We start from the raw sequence: 21,998 nt of genomic DNA, 5'->3' as shown, positions 1-21,998 counted from the left end.
CTTTTGAAGCAGGAATGTTTTGCGATTCCCCAAGTCTCACCTTTAATTTTACAATCCTTTTCAAGTAGGACAAGGCATATAGGTATAGGTAATACCTTTTATTAGACCAGCTGGTATAACCGGGAAAAATAAGCCCTAAAACCACTCCTTCAGGCCTGTCCATATTCCTAGATCTCCAGGGCTAAAACAAAGTGCTACTAACACCTATGTTCTTTATCATCTTAAATTCATGGCCATGAGCCTTCCCTGTTATGAATACACTCTGTACTTAGACATTTCAACTTGCTTATCTTCTGTTTCTCAAGCTTTTGTATGACAATATATCATCAGTCACTATTTATCCTGATTCACAGTTTTCATCCACACTGACACAGAAATGTAGCAGCTGAAGAGCTCCTGCTGTGCTTGAGGAATCTCCCTTTACCTGGAAATCTCTACATTAGAGCCCCACCATTCTGTGCAATGAAAAACAAACAAAACACAAAAAACCCTCCCCCCCAAAAGATACACTACCAGTTCTACTAAAATCACACAAAATCAGAATTGAAAAACAGCCTAGGAATACAAGAATGCAGATCTTGAGCTTTCATTTTTACTCTTCCTTGGCAGGAAAAGAAACCCACTGGATCCCTAAAAAATGGTGGAGGGAAATGCTCTTGGAAAAAAAGAGATTTATGCTTTTGTGCAAGGAAGATGTTGACATATGCACGGATCCTAGGGTCATGAGGCAAAACAGAGGAGCAATACAGTGATGGGCAGGCAGATCATGGATGGCTCTTTATCCATGTTGCACATGTCATTGTAACAGTGGATGACTGATTTTGCAGTGGGAAAACAGTTAAAAGAAATAGATATTTTATAACTCTGGGTCCCCACCAAACTCTGGCTCAGAAAAATATTCCTTGCCTATTCTGAATTCTAAGTGCAATTTCAATTAGATATGTATTGTGCTTAATCCTAAATTCCATTTGATGCTGTTGTGCACAGTTAAATGGAGATCGTATTTCTCTTTAGAGCTGTCTCCATTTCAAAGATGAGTGAAGTAATTCTTCTTGAGATAAATTCAAATCCTATTCTTATCTGTGTTGGTAATTGTTTTTTATGGGCCCTGTACCACCAATTCGGCAGAAGTAAGGTTAGATCTTAATTGGAAAAGGAGATTTAACATAAGTAGGCTAATTCTTACACACTCACTAAGTTGGAGAAAAAGTTAGTAGTTGTTCGTCCAATGTTTACACAGTAATAAGAAGAGTAATGCAGGGAAGTAAGTTAAGGCTGAAAGAAGAAGACATACCTTATTTTATTCTCTTTGGCACCCTGACCTCTAGCCAACAACCTCACCATCTCGCATGTCAGAGAAGTAATTAGGCCATAGTCTGTATCTCAGTTTGCTAAAGATTAGAGGATTGCTTTGGGATGCTATGATGTGCTATTGAAACATAAACGATTTTCAAAGCAGGTAATTTTTTTGTAGTAGAGACCCCAGCAGTACAATTACACCCATTTCTTTACCTCTGCATCTGAATTTCTCTTCCTTGATTGCTTTCCTTCAGGAAAAAAAGGTATCTTGCCTTCAAGAGAGCAATCTGACTTTGCTTAAAGCATCGAACTTAATAGATTCAACTGTTTATCTTTGAGAAAAATAACAGAATCAAGGTAACGTAAAACAAAGCTGGAAACTGTAAGAAAATAATTAAACTTAATACACAACTAAGCCTACCCTCAGCAAAAAATCTACACAGAAGCATATTTCTTCATTTGCAAGAAAAAGCCATGTCTGAAATTTTTACCGGAAAATGTCTTATAAAAAAATCTATTAATTCCATTAAGATGTATGCTTATAGCATAACTTTTGCAGAGCTCAACTGTTAAAAGTATATCATTTAAAAGAAAAAGCTTCAGTTAACAGCTTTTGACTTTGAATTCACAATCACTTTATCAAACTAGAGGTTTGCTTTTAATGCCACAGTCATTAAAGGGAGAATCAAAACTATGCTTTGGGCATTTATGTGTTGGCTGGGAAGTTTCAAGGAGCCAGATTTTGTGCTGCCTTAGACTGGGCTGGCTCCAGTGAAGTCAGCTGGTAAAGCCCATCACCACACACAGAGTGGAGTCACTCTCTTCAACTTCTCTAATATCTGCAAGGTCTTGAAAGGGGACAGCACAGAGAAGTATGTTTTCTCCCTCAAATTCTGCTCAGCTGTAGATCTTAAATATAAAACAACAGGAAGGTAACCCGCCAATATAGTGAATCGAAACTAGCCTAGTGTAGACTATCGCCTCCGAAGTTCAAAACCTCAAAATACAGACACACACTTGTATGAGCTACCAACCCCAGGAAAGAGACCATGTGAGAACAAAAAACTTTTGTTTCTGACTTTCCATAAGAAAACAATTCAGAGAAGAATCACAGATACAGTAACTGTCACAGCTTCTATCCCTTCTCCTGTTGACTTTGAATCGAAAGGGAAGATGTGACTCATTGTTATCAATTATTTACATAAAGGAACGGGAGGCAGTTGCACAACACTTCAGACTGTCATTTCATTTGTGAGCTCATTGTCTGGTACTGCAGTAATTAGAAACAGGGGAGCAGCTTTCCTGTCGTGTTGTGGTTCAGCATCTGAGAACCTGCGAGCTTCATCAATTCTCCCAGGGAACAGGGCTGCGCCTCGAACGCCAAGTATTCGGCAAAATACACTGCTCAGCAACCAACCCCAAGGTACTGAAAAAGGGCTTTTTTTTTTCTTTTTCTTTCTGCGAACAGCTCTGGCAGAAGTTTGTTTTTGTTTATCCCTCGGTTGTTTGACCTCTCTCAATTTCAGTGACTACTCAGAGAAACATCCTTCCTTTGGCGCTCAAAAAATTGTAACTCAAACCACTTGTGCACTTTGGAGGGGATTATGTAATGCAGCATGATAACATAATGAGCAGATTAGGAGAGTTTACTAAAAAGACAATTTTGGGCAGCGTGACAAAACTTTCGTTAGGACAATTTCTACTGCCGATGCTGGAACCTGGATCAAAAGGCTACTGAATCAGCCCTGTAGTCCAATGAATCTTTCACTGTTTTGTCAAAGTGAAAAGCTCTAACAAGGGACCGACCTTAAAGACCACTGATGAGAGTGCTCGTCGGGGGCTGAGTGAGTCAGCCCGACAAAGACGGCCTCTCCGCTATCCCAGCTAATTGTCTGCAGTTACCAGCAATTCTGGGGTCCCCTTACAGTTTCTCTTGGTGTTTCGAATGATCACACTGCCTGAGGCAGCATCAACGTTCCCAAACATCAACGTTTTGCTTGTTTTCATGCAGAACTTTTTCTCTCGTCCTATCGCTTAAAATCCTGTTTTAGAATAAAAGTGAAATATAACCAAAACCACTGGCTGGTGGGGCTTCTTGAACAATGTTTCTACAAGATTTTTCTTTCATGAGAAGAACGTTTTCCTCCCAAAAAGCTTTACAGACATTCATCAAGTCTCTCAGTCTTTCCCTAAGGGAAACAAAGGATATAGGAGGATTACCCCTGAGGTACAGCCATCTGAAGAACAGGCAGGTTCATTTGGTAACAGTGTACAGGGACTCGAAGTAACAGTTAAAAACAGGAAATGAAGAAAAATAAGCTACAAACAAATCTGTAAAGAAAACCCATTTCAGCACAGCATGATTCTGCAAGTTGAGCTTTAAGACAAGGTTTATCTCCCTTATTTTTACAATTACTACAGTGGGACCTTTAACTACAGCAGCTGGCAAGAACACGGACCTAATATCTCATGATCTCCACGCTGCATCATGCCCCTAGACACTTTTTTGGGTCACCAGATGATAATTAACTTGGATACTAGCTGGTGAATCACTAACACTGCTCCTTGTAAAATGTGGCAATCTAGCCGAATACTGACACAGCCTGAACCTGACTTCATTATTAACATCTGCTAAAATTGCAGCACAATGCGATATGGTCATAACGGCAGTGAGTTTAAAACCAGAATAGCACCAAAACACGAGAAATCAGGAGTGCAGTCTCTGACTGCGGCTTCTATACCAATTGCCTCTACCTTAACCGGCTGCCCGGTTCAGACCCTGCTTTTCATAAATGAACACTTCACCATGCCATAGAAAACAACCGTAAAATCCGCAATTTCCTAACAATCCTCAGCAAAGTCCTTTAAGTTTGCAGACAAGCTGAGACATGCTAGCCACCTGCCATTGGGTCACTGGCACAAGGAATTAAGCATGCCGTGCTCAGAGTAAGTGTGTTTTACAGGACACCGCATCACTACAGACAGCATTAAGTAAATTCTCTCTGCTAATTATTTTCTTGTTGTGGGGGAGATTTATCTATCACAGATGCTTCACTGACATCTGACAGAACACGCTCTGCCAGACGACACCGTCACCAAATCCGTTGGGTTTTAAGCCTTTAGAGTCTGGAGAAAGTCTAGAGGAGGAGTTGGGGTTTAGGAAAAGAACCGACGCTAACAACAGAGATTCCCTCCGACACAGGCTGACGCCTCAGCCCAGCTTCTCTCTAGAGTTTGACTCCCTCCCATAACTTAAGCGCTGGCTTTCTCAGCCCCTCACCATGGGTGAAAGCCTCGGGAATTACAGTTCAGCCCCACAAGGGAGCCTTGAGCAGATATAAGCAAAAACCAGTGATAAGTCTAAAAGAATTGCTAGTCTTTTTTTGTTATGAATAGACATCTGGCAGCAGAATTGGTCTCTACTCAAAAGATAAAGCACAAGATGGTACAGCAACGCTTTGCAATGCAGCTTATTTTCCCTTCAGTTTTGTCTTCAATACATGATACACCAATTTCAAAGCAATAACAACAGCTGCATCCTGGCAATCAACACAGAAACTATATAGACAGATACTTCCAGCTGTTATTGCTCCTTTCTACAATGCTGATACAAGAGAGAGTTTTCTGATCTTTCAAGCCGGCCATGAGAGACTTCAGGCTCCCCGTCTCTGGCTGTGCTCGGTTCCTCTGAGACCTTCTCTGACACTATACATGGCAAAGTCATGCAGCTTCCTACTTTATTTTATTGACCATCCAGGAGGCAAAAGAAGCTGATCTGCCTGTTAAATATCTAATATTCATTCTGATTAAATGATTAGGACATATTAAAGGTCTTCTACATAATCAGCTTGTGTAAACTAGCAGCTTGTCACGATTGGAAGAATATTAAGCCCTTGGCATTTTATTGAGCAACTGCATCAATACAACTAATAAAGGAAAGTAGTAACAGATTGGAATGGATGTATTGGTCTGCCACTGAAGAACAATGTAATTATGTGGGATGGAGCAGGATTGAAACTCATTAGCTCATTAACTTCTTTGCCACTGTGACATAAGATAAAAACTGTCCAGATATTGTAAAGTGCAGACATTAGGAAGTCAAGGAGTAGCTTGTGCTTCTCATGATTTTGGAACAGCAAAAAATCTCTGATTTCAAAAATTCTTGCTTCACAAGTCCCATTGAAAAATAATTTAGGAGGTTGTTAAAGTAACAGTTATTAGTGCAATGGAAGGCATCACTGAAAAATGTGAGGGAACATCCAAAAGAGTAACTCTGTATCTCCAAAACAGAACTGTTGGGCTTACTTTTACTTTTTCTTAAGTAAGTATACTAAGAACTCCATCAAAGTCAACAGGTATTATTTAAAGGAGTTTTTAAAAGCATCCTCTGTTTTAAAAAGTGCCAGAATGAAACTTAAGCTCTGAAATATCAGCCCCTAGAAATTTCTCATGAAACAGAAAAATATCTTTTTGTGTAGTCCAAATAAAAACCCATTTAATGTTATGAATTTTTCTGTTTAATTTCTGAGGCTATTCAATGGGCAGGGTATAACTCAGAGAGCCCATCTGTGTTCTGTCTAAAGACTGATAATGCACAGTTGTTTTAACATAGATGTTTACAGGTAATGGTGAAGTAACAGAAAAAGAATTAAGCAGAAGCACTCAGCAGTAAACCAAAACAAGATGCTTTGCATAGCAGGAATGACTTCATCCACAGCTGACTGCCGTCTTTAGCCTCTGAGCAAAAGGAAGTTCTAGTATAGGCCTGTACCACTTACAAGCTTCATGATTTGCTGCCAATTTGTAGAAACCAAAGTAAACTTCTGGCAGGACTCCTACATACCATAGTAGTTAAAGAAACTATCGTCCCACCCTGGTTTTGACTACAAGGCTTGAAAGATTAATCTAATGTTTCTTTCTGCCCTCCAACTCTCTTTAGCTAAGAGAAGATTTAATTTAAAACTTTAAAAATACAATTCTGTAAAGTGCCACTCTGGTTATCTACAGTCTCTTCACAAACCCACAGTTAATTCTTTCTCATTCTTTTTTCCTTACTAATAAGCCTCGGCAACAGAAAGCCTTCACTATTAATTAAAAGTGAAAAGCTAGCAAACAGACCCAGAACCCTGATGTTTCACAGCTGTGTGGAAAGCTGCTCAGAGACACCTGCTTATTTTTACAGCATTTCTTTTTACTCTCTATCATTCCACCCCTTAAATATGGTTTATAAAATGAGAAAGAATAAACCAGATCATTTTGTGAAACAATAGCGCATTTGTACATCCCACCTTCACTGGAAGATACAAGTCGCCATTATGCAATGTTGCCTAGTTGCTATAGCAGGAAGCAGGAATCAACTAAATTGATCCTGCATGTTACAAAGACTTACTCTGTAAAATAAGGCTTTCAGAGTGTTCCCTCGTTGTGGTTACCTCAACTTTCAGGCACAGCTTGAGATATCTACTGCCAAATGATCACATATACTGAACAATCACAATTCCTGCTAAGATTTTGAAAGACACATTGGACACACAAAAATATAGATGGGCTGCTACTAAGTCTTTTTAATGCTTATGCAGTCATTTAATTTCCGTTGAGTCTAGTAGGAATTAGGGGAGGAAGGGCTACAGCCACAAAATATTGACTACACTGAAGAGCTGCTTACCAGGCTCGGTATATCTGCAAATCCAAAATACCGAGCCACTACGCTGAGGTTGGGCTGCCAAGTAAGGCTACACTTAAAGCCCTTCCATGCTCCAGGTCACCTGCGTGTCCAAACGCAGGCTCTGGGCTGAGGCTCTAGTCCAGACCTCCTGACAACCCTGGGGAAGCGTGGCTGAGCTCCCGGCCAAGGTCCCTACCACCACGCCCCACCTCGGGCCCTCGGGACCCAGGCAGTGGGAGTATTCACCTTGGAGGCAGGACAGGAAAATTCAAAGCCTGAAGAGAGATATTAACCTGTCCAGTTTTATATCCTTTATCTATCTCTAACTATCAATAAAAGGGAAGATGGCCTCCTTTTTGGGACATGTTTTGTGAGAAAGCGATAGCTCCAGTACCCAGCTAAAGGCAAAGGCTCGGCTGGAGACATGTGGCTCCTCGCAGCAACAAACAAAGAGGGTAAATCCCTCAAATTCTCTCACCTCACAGAGAGGGCAAATCCCTCACCTGAACTGGGAGACCTCCAGCTGTACCCTGGCCACACCGCAACTCCAAGGACAGGAATGTCTTCACACAGATGAGTCAGGATGTGTCCCACAAGCGTACCAGCGAAAATACAAGCACCTAATTTCAAGTTAGGGCTGATGCTGGAGTGGCCAGTCATGCGCAAGCTGGGTGTTGCAGCATGCAGACTGGCAATGCCTCTATACTCAAGGCTATAAATGATTTATGTTCTTAAGTTCCTACTCCGTTTCCAGGTGACTAGTATGTTTAAAACCTTAGCCAGTAGTCGTGACATCTCATAAGCCAAATCAAAGATTTATCTTAATGGGCACCAATTTTTAGCAAATTTACTGATTCTGACCTTTCTATACCAGTTATTGGCCAGCTCTAAAATGGAGATAATCGAAGCAAATGAAATTCCTCAACTGTAAGAAAAGTAAAAGACTTTTAGAAAAGAGCAAGAATTGATACACTTTTTTATTCATTTTTCTGTTTCAATGAACAGAACCTTGGGAATATTTCCTAACAACTTCAGTATACAGTATTAGCATTTTTCTTACAGGTACATGGATCTGAAATCCTTGGCTTGCCACTAACTTAACTGAGTCAATGTGGCAACAGGCTCTTTCCACCATTTGTTCTATATCGGTGTTTTCTTTTTGCTAAAAGTTACACTAGCCTACATGTGCAGTATGTTTATGCATTTCAAAGCAAAGGGTTTTACTGAATTTCTTTTTACTCTCTCTTGTATTCTCGCTTTGGGAGATTTCTAGTAAAGAAGAAGCAGACATGATTCAGTAAACTGAGCTTCTGTATGAAAACAGAACGAGAAAGATATGCCTAACGGGCAAAGGGGGAGAGAAGAAATAGTTCTTGCATGTATTTGTTTCTAGACAGAAATATTTGGCAGCATATAAACAGCATCAAATAAGAACAACTGACTAAGAACATATGCTAAGATTTCAACCCCAAATAAATAAACTATTATTATTATTCCAATTCATATCAGCATAATATATTTTTATGTTAAACAATTTTTCTAATCATCACGACTTAGATATATGAGTGTGTGTGTATGTATATGTGTTTATATAATTTTCTTAAGAGCTAAATCCTTACAAAGTTCTCATCCTGGCCTACCAATATTTAACCAGAACCAGGCTGACTGACCAAGTAAGTATTTGGAAGAAATCACCTCAGTTTTCAAGGCTATTTCCCTATATGGCTGAGGGTAGCTATGACAGCTACCAGAGATTCATGGAAGGACAGGGGAAGCTATATATAACAGGCAGATATGTGTAACGTGGTTCTGATCTTCAACCTGTTCATGTATTTTTCCTGCTCTTACGCAGAAAGTATTGACAAAGAGTGTATTCTCCTACCTAAACATTGTCCAAGGTTGGTCCAGTCAGTTTCTCCAGTTAAGCCAACATTAAATTTTGTTGTTGACTTCCAACTGAATTAGCTCAGACCAGCTGTATTCTTCTGGAGAAAGTTTGTGGGATCATAGGACGGGAAGAACACAAACCCCAAATCATTTGGGTTGTGTAAAGGAAAAGGTTTTAGCTCTTGTTGTCTCTCTTCTGCAGGCAAGTAATACTCAATGCTTTCCTTGATAAAAGAAACCTCAGCAAAACAAAATGCACAGATAGCATTTTGACAACTAGTTGGATTTTTCTTCCTCTAATACAAGTACCAAGTTTAAAAATTTAACTGCCCTCAGATACTCATGGCCTGCTTCCTGAGTTGAGATGGCCCTCTCTGGCACCTCCCCCAGCCTTCGCCATAGTATATCCAAAGAAGAGCAGGGTTGGAATGACAAATACCAGGAAGCTGTACCCACATGCAGAAATGCAGCATTCTTACAGATATATTTAACCAGTCATCAGCCACGGACACTATAAACAGAAAGAATTGCTATTTCTGGGTTCTATATGATGTCCAGCAAACCTCCGTGTATAAAATCTCCATTAGAGTTTAAAATAGATGGCTAGAGAGTAAAATCTTCATTAACTTGCAAATTTCTTCAAAACACCAAGTCTATAAAGCTCAAGAGAGTCAGAAGCTAAGTCAGTTCTCACACATAACACACCTTCAATAACTCATTGAGACGACATCTAGAAAAGGTAAATCACCCCCTTTATGATGCATCCCAAAGGGATTGAAAATGGTTCATTTCACATGCCCAGAACTTTCAAACTAATTTTTATGTATTCTCAGATGCCTCTAAATGCATTCAAAGAATAAGTATCATGCAGCATGCGTGGGAGAGACATAAATACATATTTCACAGAGATTGAAATGCAGATCACACTGATTTATGAAGATTCAAGTTTCCTTGACTTTTGTAGCAGAATTGGTACGTTCTACTTGAAGAACTGCATTGAAAATGTCATGAATGTCACAGTGTCTTACTTGTTCTCGTTGCTGGCATCATACCGAGGCATGGGGTCAAAATCATTTCCATTGACATCAAAACTGGCCTGCGAATCCTGTAGCCAACAGGACAAAGAAAAACAGTTTCTCATTAATTAGTCATTGACTCATGTGACCTATACATTCTTCAGCAGGTTTCTACAAGAGAGTAATTAGGTTAACTAACATTCCTGCAGTTTTATGATGATTGCATTTTTTAGAAAAGGATTATATATTTAATAATTACAGGATTTACACATTTTATTTCATTTTTGGAAAAGGGAGGAGGATAATGAATGCCCTGAGAAAGCATAGTTCCAGTATCTGTGAGGAAGTAGAAAAAGGTGTTTTATTAAGCCAAGAGACTATATTCCTTCTAAGAAACTTGGAAATTAAGAGTGTTCATTCTCAAAATCAGGATTTTGCTAAATGTTTCAAGATGCAAGAAATTATCTACAAGGTGATGAATGAAACTGCAGTCATAGCTTTAAGGAACACAAATAGTATCATTTTCCTAAGAATATTTTTATTAAAATATAGCTTGAAATGCAACTTAAACTACATTCCCATTTGTAAATAAAAGGTATTTCTCTAAACATCCCCTCATTTATCTGGGTGTGTAACTGTTTCAAATATATGCAAAATATTTGCATATTTTTGCTCCATATTTTACATTTAGCAAGATTCTTAGAGCTGAAAATAGTTTATAGAGCAAATAGCTGCTGGTTTGTATGTCTCCCATTAATTGATATGGTAGTGTGCGGTGTGTTGACATGGTAAGCAGTTCTTTTTAATCTCTTCTTTGTTCAAAACCAGTTACCACATTCACCTCAAATATTCCTGTTTGCAGCCACACCAGCAATAATCCGACATATAGAAGGCATTTGTCATCAAACAAGCAATGTGTATTGCTCTGGGGGAATTCCTTGTTGGCACAAGGAAAAGGAGAGAGGAGGTGGTAAGGGAATAAATAGCTGCTTTAAATTCAGTGGAAGGACAGTATTGGGATGCAGTGACATCTGATACAGTCTGGGTCATTCAGTGAGGAAGTAAAAGTGTATTTGGTTTATTTAAATGACTTCAGATATTAAAACGAAAGATGTGGCATTAAGATCAAACTAGACATATGTTGACAAATGAGGCAATATCCTGCCATTTGTGCTTATGCAGTCCTCCTCATGTCTTTTAAAGCTGAGTTCTGCATGCAGGATGGGGAAGGATACAGAGATAAGTGTGGCTAACTTAAAATAAATGACTTTCGAGCTGTGGACACAACTGTAGTTTTGATGGGTTTTTAATGATGTTGTCATCCTCTTCATCTCTTGAATGCTCTGTCGAGATGATAGGACACAAAGCTTGTGTTCAGCACAGGTCTCTTTCACAAGAGATCTACATCTCTTACGGGCCTGAAGGTAAATACCTGCCCTGTATTGGTCATCTTCACCAATTTGACTCAGTCCAAATATATTTGTTTTCTTACCTCCTGTGAACATAGAGCCTGCACATTTCATTTCAGAGAAATAATACGGTCCTCACGGTCATGTGCTTTTAGGTAATGCCTGTTCTTGAAGCATGGGAATAATCACTCCAGCAAAGCACAGCCCTGACACTCTAAACAGCTTCAAAGTGCTACGCTAAATCAAGAAATCACCCACTAGTGAGGCAGCCTCTGCTTATGTCATGCAATCCTTTCAAGGTACATTAAACCGATCATTTAAATGTGATGAACCACAAGCAAACAGAAACCTTCTGAGGCTATATGAAACACATGGTAAACAAAGGAGACACTTCTCCTCCTATTACAAATTGGGAGGGGACTCACTGGAGTGAACAGAGACTTACTAGAAGGACCCCAAAATGTTCTACACTCGTTCTTAACTGAGTGACTCACAACGAGTCATGTCTTCTCCCTTTAATATTATTTCTAGCAATAAAATAAATAACTTCAAAAATAAATAAGTAGGAAGGTATGCCTAAAATTACAGCATTTTGAGAAAATCCGCTGTCTCGCTAGCTAAATATATTGGCCAAAAATGGACTTCAGCTGCATGCATTAACTCAAAAGCAGTGTATTCCATTCCTAAGTTCTGAGAGTGTTGAGAGTGTGTGGATATTAAGTAAAATAATTACAGAGAAGAGAAAGAACTTCAGATGATTGGTTCCAGCCCTTCAGAACTTCAGGACTCAATTACGAAAGGCATCCAAATATTAAAGACATTCAGACAGCATATAGTCTTAAAAGAACACAGATTACCAAAAGCTGTCTGTTTTTCTCCTGGAAGAATGTTTTCTTCCCATTGGTGTTACCATTTGAGGAAATTCTCGTACGAGCCCCCTCCTTCCCTCCTCCCTCTTTCTCCAGTAACTAGAACATGTTCATCTCTCTATCAGCAGCAAATTTATTGCAGGGTATATATAAAGCAGCAAATCTAGACTATTGCGGAGACTCACATAATTCTGCATCAAGTCTGGATGGTTTCTTTCGATGCCGTCATCCAGGATGGTGACCACAACATTCTTTCCAGTATAGCCTCTCTTCCAAGCACCTACTATATTCATATCTGATTGGCAATGATGGGTGTTATCACTGCAGTGCTAGAGAGAAAAGAAGAGATAAAAGTGTTGGATGTTGCAGATTACTGAGCAGTGTGGGGTTGAGATATTAGCCGATTCACATTAACATCACCATTTAAATTAGCACACGAGCATATCAATTTGAATAGCAAGCATTCAAGAGCAACATCTACATTTAGAAATATATGCATAATTAAAAAAGAAATGCTAAATTAAATGAAAATTGCTAGACCTGCTTATTTCTCTGTCAGATTACTCTTCATGTTAAGCAACACAAAAGGGAAGCGTTCAGCCACACTGAACTGCTAGAAGCCCTGTGTAAAATAAAGCAACTATTCCTGACTGTTAAGCACTCTCATTTGAAATGTGCATTTGAATTATTTGATTTTTTTCTGAAAAACAAACCATATGTGGATAAAAGTAGACAAATGCCTGTACCGAAATGGCCATGGAAACAAAACCTGCTTTTTGGAGCTTATGTGCTGTATAATTTCTTGACAGAATGTCTGGAAACTAATCCAGATTCATTTCTATCTACAAAAGAAGGCTTTTGGCAGGTTTTGTGCAATATCAGCAGGAGATGAGCAGCAGTTAAGAACCTGTAACCAAAACAGCACTCTGAAAAACTTGCAGCTTAAGGTGTCTGATGAATTGTGGATAGCTACATTGTGAACAGCCTGGAGTACAACTTTCCGAGCAACCGAGCCGGGTGTAGGGGAGAAAGAAAGTTTAGGGTACATTAAAATTGAAAGCCGCTTCCTTGACACGAATGCACCCAGTTCGTATGATAAAATCTGGCTTGCCATGGCAATGAGACATGACCCTTTGGGTATTCGTCTGCCCCATTAGCAACTCCCTGACCCACAGGCAAAGCCGTCCCCGTAAAGGGGGTCCAACCAGCCCCTCACCAGCACTGCTTTTCTCCAGCTCCTCTAGTCTCAGCCAGAGCAACAGGCAAAAAAAGAGGGTTGGGGGGAAGGGGGAGAGTGGAGAGTGGGAGGGAGGAGAAAGAAATGAAGAAAAAAGAAATACTTGAAACTTGTATCATAGCAACAGTGGCGACGTGAGCACGCTCAGCATTCACTCCTCCTGCCCCACAGCCTCATATACCCATCTCGGGGTAACGTTTTAGCGCTCTGCACATTGTGCATCGTGGGAATACATTCAGAGAGATGCATTTTGCCTTGATTTAGTCCATCCCTCTCCTTCCGAATGTAAACACTCGGAAGGCAACCATTATTTGTATTTGGTGCAAATCTGACTGACGTCAAGATTACTATCAAACTATACTTTTCCTTCTCCTTTTTCTCCCATTCACACTCCCGTACTTTCATATACAAACCAGAGGATTTAACTGGTCACCTGCTGTTACCTAAATCAAAACTACATTCTTAGGTACTATATATATGTACATAGTATATAGTCACTTTCTTTTCCTGTGTGTATGTGTCTATGAATATATACGTGTGTGTGTGTGTGTGTGTGTGTGTGTGTACATGCTCAAAGGCATCTGAAGGACTTTAGAGACCAATTCCAAGGAATGTATAGGCCAGGCTTATTTTTTTGTTTTGTTTTGTATGTTGCTTGGAAATGTTTGCACTGCCAGTTTTATGAGACTGATCATCCGCTAGGCTTGCCCTCTGCACACTGAATGCCACAGTTGCACATGCGAGGCTTTCTGATGTACGAACAACAGGGGTAAAAGTGGGTTGTACTTCCAGATCCCTCTGCATTTTTCAAACGAAAATTACTGAATTAGTTGGCAGAAAACACCTGCAAGAAAGGTGAATATCACTATTCACAGTTTGGCGGTGCGAAGGCATGGAGATGGCAAGGTGCGAGCCCCTGCCCTCGCTGCAGAGCAAGCCCAAGAGCCAGGACGGGCAGCCAGGCTCCCGGCATTGAGCTCCGGGGCTGACGCCGGGACTGCCCTGTCGTGCCGCAGCAATTGCACCTGCTGGGCACCCCTGTGCTTCAGGGGTGGCTCCAAAGCTAGCAATAAAATCAAAGGATGTTCCTGCTGGTTTCAGGGCAAAGCCACAACGGGAAGCCCTTGCACGTTGCCGTTCCTCTCCAACGTGGACTTTCCCTTTGAATGCGTTGACTGGAGTGGATTGCTCTGATTCCTACTGATCCTCACATGTCCTGACGAAGCGATGGAGTCAGCAGGGCCATTGCACTGTCCCTTCATCTCTGAAACATCCAGTAACCCACTGGCTGCTTTGCTGCCTCTCTTGCCCTCTCATCTCAGGGGACAAGCCAGTGGCTCTGCTCCTAGGCCAGTCAAACCTCCCCAGCTAAGCAAAGGCACAGGTTTTTAATCCCTTTTCCCTTGCATGTTCTTTGTCTCTGCCAGGAGGTGACAGCTTTTTCCCTTCACAATGTCAGCACAGTCGCTTGCGCTCCCTCACCTTACCTGAACTCTTGCTTTTGGGGCAGCAGCAGAAGAGGGGCCCATTCATCAGCTGCGCTGCTGCATGCATGTACATGAACGTGAGATAAGGTGTATCTGCTGCTTTCCTGAGTGCTCTGTTGACTCTCTCAAAAGATGTGCCAGATCAAAATGATACTCAAATGGCTTTGCTCTGCTCCAAGACTGGGCAGAAAGATAGTCTAAACAAAATCTTTCGGTATAAAAGAAATTCCAGGGGTAAAGCAGGCACAGCTGTACGCCCACCTATAACTTGCGATCACATTGCATCTTTGTTTTCTCTTCACTGCTGTTCCTTACTCTTCTTCCTCCTCTCTCATTTATTTTTAACCATGCTCTTCCCGCCCTGTTCGCAGCCTTTGTTCTTCTCTTCCTCTACTGACTTTTCGGACTTACTTAAATTCAAGTTTTGTTTCATTCAACATCTGATCTCATATCCCTATATTTTCACCACAAACTATACCTTCCTCTGCAGATTAGTATGTGAACCTATCCAGGTTAATCTCACGCTGCACATTGCTCTCAAAGCAGTCAGAAGATGTGGCTTTAATCAGAAACCATGTAAATCTTAGAGTGCAATTACTATATAATATGGTATAGATGCGCCATTCCATATGAAACAGCATCTAACGTGCCACCTATAACTTGGTTTCATTCATTCTCTTTCCTTCAAAATCATTTTTGTAAGGAATTTTCTTTAACCATGTGCTACTTCTTAAACATCCATCCAAATTACATTGTCAGCTACTTAGCAGAGGGCATTTTTTAATGACTGCTTAGATTTACAGGGTTACCCAAATAACAAATACTAAAACATGTGTTGTGATAATAAAAATTATGTGATTCAAATTCATTGGATTTTGTACAAGTAGGCAAGTACTGAATTATTAAAAAAAATTTCAGTATAGTTTTCCTGTCCTCTCTTTTCTGAATAAAAACAATCTTTGTCATATTAATGCACAGAAGCTGTAGAGTTGGGAGGTTTTTATTGGATTTATTTATCTTTCAACTGTTGTTTTCAAATTTTAATTTAGGCGATAGTATAAACTAGGCTAGTCTATGGAATTTCCCCTCTCTTCCAGCAGATTAAGTAATTCAGAAATTTCCTGCATTGGTACCATGACTAGACAGTTGCAGTAAGCCAGCCCATTTTAACATACATCGTTTTCATCTATTGCCTGGAGGATACCATCAAAAGGAATAAACAACCCCTCACCCAGCTACATAGAGTAATTTCATTTAGATTTTTAAAAGGCAGTTAAAGGATTATGTTTTTCTTTGGACTGTTTAATGGGAAAATGTTAATGATGCCACAGTTAGCGTTTAACAGGAACTGTCTGCAGGGCTGAGAGACTCCTGAAGGACGTTTAGGAAGGAACAGGGGTATGGTAAGGAAAATGTCAGATCCAGGGCTTTTCTCAGACTTGAAATTCAAGTCTTACAAGGGTAAAAGACCAAAAGAATCACTTGGATGCCTTTTGGAAAGACAATTTAGAAGTCACCCTTGCAATTAAAAAGCAGACACTACATGAAAAAGGTTTTCTGTTTTGATGTATTAGGTTCCAATTATTTGCAATGCACTCTCAATGTCAGACAATTGCTTGGAACCTCTTAGCTATTTCGTGAAATTCTCTCTAAAAAATAGCATACTGTCACTATCATTATCCTAACATTCTTTGTCTGCTGCACTAATTTTGCTGATCTGAGGCTTGGCTTATCCCATTAGGGATCAATAACAAAATTGAACTGCTGGACTGAGAAATCAGGAATCATGTTAATACACTAAATTTTTTGGAATTCCAGAGCAAAAAAAACAAATTAAAAGAAAGAGGACTGTAAAGTTCTGTTCTGTCTTTTGCAATACCTGTTAGACTATAAAAACAGAGCAGAAACAGAAGTTTCTAACCCTGTGTTGATCTTAAAATAAAGATTCTCGGAGCAGAATACAAACAGAAGTTTCTACCCCTGTGCCATGCAGTCTCTCAGAATCTGCACATCATGCCTTCTGTAAGTCTTCATGAGGCACATAGCATTGCTTTGCTGTGATTTTTGAGCTAGCAGTAGTTAAATATGTTGTCAATATCTAAGCAGCATAGAGAAACACACAATAATAATCAGAATGACCCAATTTTAAAGACCAATCATGTGATTTGGCAGGGCTTGGGACCAAATGGTGGAACATTACATATGCTTCTGGCCCCAGCAAAGCTCTGAATGCTAGTCCCCACTCAGAGATTAGAAAAGATGGACCCTTAGAGTATTAAAAGAAACAGAGAAACTCCTTCTGGTTCCATCAGAATGGTACCTAAAAGGTCTTCGGCACAGGCAGAAACAAGCCATGCAGGTTATGGTCCCGTTCTTTCCATCAGGGGGTTTGTCAGACACTAAGCCGTGAGCTGGGATAGGTTGGGGAAGTGGTACACAGAGGAAAAAGGACAGTCAAGAGCCTGTGCCGGGACCTTGATCGACATGAGCAGGGAGCAGAGGGGCACAGAGGGCCAGTGAATGGGTGCCAGCTTTTTGTGGAGCTATCAGAAAAAAGAGAGTGTCTACCTGTTCTGTGAAGGGAATGTAATGTGGGGTATTTGGCTTTCTTAGCCGGTCCGGGCAAATGCACAGGCAGCAAAGTTTAGCAGCTTTTAACTTTAGTAGAGGAGACATCCTGATGCTACGTTCAGCTTTCTGTGGTACAGTTTCGTGCAGTGCTCTAAGTTAAAACTTGCCAATTGTTCTCTCTTTGCCTGCAAAAAAAGAGAAATAATCTCTTTTCTTTATGCTTTTGATGGGATCCAGTTTTAAAACGGAATGAAATAAGTAAGCAGGAAGGTAATCAGGAGTTGGTACGGCAGGCTCCTTATTAAAATGACCCATACAGTTTAATAGAAATCATGAAAATATGCTTCGAAAAACATCAAAACCTGATAAGCTGAAGTGATTTTTCAAAATTATTTTTTGTCTGTCTTCTCCATTGTAAAGAGGTAAAAGTTGTATTTTCTGAGACTATTAGAATAATGTTTCATTTTAAAACTATTTCTAACTTTTTTTATTCTTTCATTGCAAATAGTAGAAGGTGAAAGAAGGATTTTAGGAGGGAAAAGAAGGTGTGCTTGCAGGGAATATTTTTATTTTCTTTAGATATAACCTGATAGTTAGTGCATGATATGCTAACTGCATAGCAAATGATTTTCCTCTCAGTTTCACCTTTAAATAAGTTTGGATTATTGCTGCACATGATATTTTAAAGGTCTACCAGGAGTATGCAGATAACAGAAGGTCTGGTTCATCTCAAACATGGGATGTTTTGCATTAAATAGTACCTGACTTCCGGAGTCACACTTTACTGAATTGCTAATTTTTTTATCTATGTCTGTATGAAGAGATATATTTCAAAAGCGTACCATATTAAATATTTAACACCAAATCCATTGCTCGTGCAACTCCAGAGGGTTTAGTTAATTTACTTCAGAGATGAATTTGGTTCTTAAGCTTTACTGATTCTTTAAGTTAACAAACAAATTATACTTAGAGGCCAATAAGAACAATTATGGACATACATTATTTTATGCCTGTTTAAGCAAAGAAGGGGAACAGGAAATCAATATAAAAGGGCTTCTTGTATTCATGGGAGTAGCTAATGGCTATAGTGAGACAAGAATAATTTGCAGGACTACATATACATTTTTTGCAGTGAAAAGTAAGGAGCTCATAACTCTTATTCTATGACTGTGACTACATTGCCAGTCTTTCCAAAAACAGAGTAATTCATAATGCATTAAATTCATATTCAAGACAATTCCATGACTTTTCCATCATTGGCGCTTCTTAAAGTTCACAGTGGTTGTTCTTCTGTAAGTTGTGTGTTGGCTTAAACATGAGTTAATTCAGACAGGCCCTATATGTTCCACAGGCAGCCAGTCTGAGGACGCTTTGGCCCGTTTAGCAATGGGAAACACCTCCCTGCCCAGGTCTGCAGGCAGCAGGAGTTTTGCTCCCAGTTGGCACTGGGACCTGCAGAGGCACAGAAATGATGTGCCTTTAGTATCACCCTTTCACTCCATGTGGGGCATGACTTGCGGCTCTGTTAGGACGTGTGCCTTTAGAGCTAGTTCCCTCCCACGTGGAGGCTACAACAGAGACGCCTTGGAGGCAAAGACAAAAATCTAAGTAAAACTGCCTCACGGCCATTGTGCATGTCGTGACACCTTCACTCATTGGCAAATGGCAAAAGAAGCATCCACAAAAACTCCAAAAGCTTCACCACATCATCCACAGAACGAAAATACATGTACGGAGAGAAGGAAAAGAGGATTAAAAAAAAGAGGAAGAAGTTGTGTATAAAGGCATCCAGAATGTGTCCAGTTTATTTTGGAAGCACAAATCATCCATACGAGCGGCACATCACAGACCTGGTGCACCTTGTATATCCTTGAATTAGTGCTTGCTTGTTGTGAAGTATATGTCAACATATGGATAGATTCCTGCCTGGGAAGTGTTGAGAAAAATATGGAAACCTGAGGCAGCACGTCTTGGGGGATCAGTAAAGGAGGCAGAGGGGAGGAAGGGAAATAATTTCTGCAACCTGTGGCTACTACTAAGTAATGCAGGAAGGAAAGAAGCGTGCATGGAACTGGATCTCTCCATGCGGCTGCATTCCCTCAGGACACCTATCCAGTGACTGTTGCTGCTATTATTACTACTATTGCTACTATATAAATAGCCTACTTGTCTTAGTCAGAAAAGGCCTGAAAGTGGATCAAAAGCTAAGGTACTTTTACCTGCTTGAAGTCCCATCTGAAAAAAAAGAAGAGAAATTCTTTTATTAATTAGAGGGAATATGTGAACAGAACAGCTGCTCCCTGGCCTCAGCTGCACAGCCGCAGCCCCCGGGATGCAGTATTCACGAAGGATGAATAATTCCTCAGAGAGACAATTCTTTCCATTCCGCCATTTTTTGTGGCCTTTGCCTCATATTTTTATTTGACCTCCTCTAAGTCCCCCAAAGGAAAGAAAAATAGGGCACTTTTGCAGAAAGTCCCAAGATGCTTTTTTTTTTTTTTCCAAAAAGCGTCGGTTCATGGAGTCCATATGACTATATGACTGTTTGAGACTCTGAATGCTCATATTTTTAGAGTTTTTTTTTCATGCCTCTTGGTTATAGAAAAGATTTTGAAAATGTGAACACTATAGTCTCAGAGCACAAAAGCCAAATAAAATGAATAGGGGTTAGTTTTGTTTGTTTTTTCTAAGCTCTTGGTTTTAAATGCAAATTCAAGAGTATATTCTGGGCATGACTTGTGAGTTTTGAATGCTTCAGGCTGGCAATACTAATCTCCTTAACTCCTTAACTTCTTTTATTATCTGAGAGCTCTCAAACATAGCCATAGATTTTGCTTATCATTGCAGTGATATAAACTTATTGTTTAAATAGCGCCATGAGTCAAAGGCAGCATCAGCATCCAGGCTGCATTTTGCTTCTCTGTTTCTGAGCTTTCTTGTCCTTAAGAACTGCAGTCAGCCTAAGATCAGCCTAATTTCAAGACTTGTGAGTACAGGATGAGCTGCAAAAAGCCTAAAGGGCATCAGATGTGTAAAAATAGCTGTATTACTTTTACATGCTGATTATTTAGCATGATTTTGTGAGGATGAGACAAATGGCAAATAGCAGCATTACAAAATGAATGAAAGTAAAGGAAAGTTAACCCTGGATAATTAAGGAAGGACCTTTTAGTCAGCTTATTAAGATATTTCTGGTTTTATTATTAGCTGCTTTCAGTGACAAATTTGTAACTTTTGATAAAAAATTCAGAATCGCTAATCTTTTGGCCAAGGCAAAAGAAGGAAAAATAACCCCCCAAACAGCTTGCAGTCACCTAGTTAAGACCAAGTAAGACTAGACTTGATATTTTGGTTATTCCTAAAATAACAATGAGATGATTAGTCTTGCTTTAGGACAGTTTTCAGAACTTCCTAGAGACTGTATCTACACCACGAAAGATGTACTCTTCACAATTTTCATTTTAAGCTGTTTTCAAGTCAAAGAAAATTACTTCCGTATCAAGTTGTGAAGAAGTATGGGAGAGGGAGATGGTTTTATTTAGACTTTGTGTGAACATATGTGACAGAATTAAACCAACCACAGTGTGAGGAGGCCCTAAACGGATGGCTCCAATTAATCATTAACCTTCCTAGAGACTGATGAGAGTGGGAGGAGCCTGCCACTTACATAAGCCCACTTCCTCCCTTCTTCCTTGTTTCATTTTGTTTTGTTTTGCAGAGAAAAGAGGGAAGGGTGATGCTCAAGGAGGATGCGCTGTTGAAGCAATGCTAGGGGAAGTTGATTTGGAGGGGAATAGGAAGCCCTTTTTCCTCAGAGTGTCTTAAGCTTGCATGGATGTGAGGGCTTAGGAGGACACACATGATGAGATGTTGGCTGTGGATATGACTATGCCACTTTTTTAAGGCCCGCTGCAATACTTCTGTCCTTCTTTCTCTATTTTATGTAGTGGTCAGGTCCCTGTGATCTAGGAGGCAATAGCTGGGTGACATCTGGTGTTAGTGGTGGGTAGTCCTGGGGGAGAAGGAAGGAGAGAGGGACAACAAGAACAAGGGACAGGAGATGCAGGACTCCTTCAGGAGGCTGCAGGAAGATGCATGTCCCTACCCTTCCCCAAGGGACAAAAGAGGGTGGCAGAAAGGGGGAACATGTTGCTCAGAATACAAGCATAATCCCAAATTCTGTTGTTAGTAATGGAGCAGGAGTTTTTCCTCATTTTCCTGTGGGCATATGGAGTTCTTAAGACTAGAACTGTTTGCAGCACCTTTGCTTCAGCAATAAACATCTATGCTACTCAATATCTACAAGCCCCCTAAGAACCATAATGAGACATCAGGTTATTGTACCTGTGGTCCTATTATTTGCCTGGATTGGTATGTCAGAGATTATAGCTTGCCAGAGGACAAACTTTAAGGTTGTGAAACTATCCTCTTGGGAAAGAAGTATAAAAATCATTTCATACCCTCCTTAGACAGCCGCACAGAAATATTTAATCTAACACTGAAATGCATGCTGTGAAAATTCATTAACAATACAGGATCAGACTAAGATGAATGGCTG

The 21,998-nt window shown here is 40.0% G+C and overlaps 1 protein-coding gene across 1 annotated transcript in view; it reads right to left on the bottom strand.

Moving 5' to 3' along the window:
- LOC135325100 (proprotein convertase subtilisin/kexin type 5-like) overlaps positions 1-21,998 on the bottom strand; it is a 249,339-nt gene that overhangs the window by 164,535 nt on the left and 62,806 nt on the right. Inside the window, exons 4-5 of the mRNA XM_064502600.1 lie at positions 12,331-12,474; positions 9,880-9,956 (exon numbers count right to left, since the gene is read on the bottom strand). Of these exons, the coding sequence (XP_064358670.1) occupies positions 9,880-9,956; positions 12,331-12,474 (221 nt within the window). The remainder of the gene's footprint in view (positions 1-9,879; positions 9,957-12,330; positions 12,475-21,998) is intronic.

The sequence above is a fragment of the Dromaius novaehollandiae genome, chromosome Z (assembly GCF_036370855.1).
Source record: "Dromaius novaehollandiae isolate bDroNov1 chromosome Z, bDroNov1.hap1, whole genome shotgun sequence".
NCBI classification, from domain to species: domain Eukaryota; kingdom Metazoa; phylum Chordata; class Aves; order Casuariiformes; family Dromaiidae; genus Dromaius; species Dromaius novaehollandiae.
This window is presented reverse-complemented; position numbering and strand designations above follow the sequence as displayed.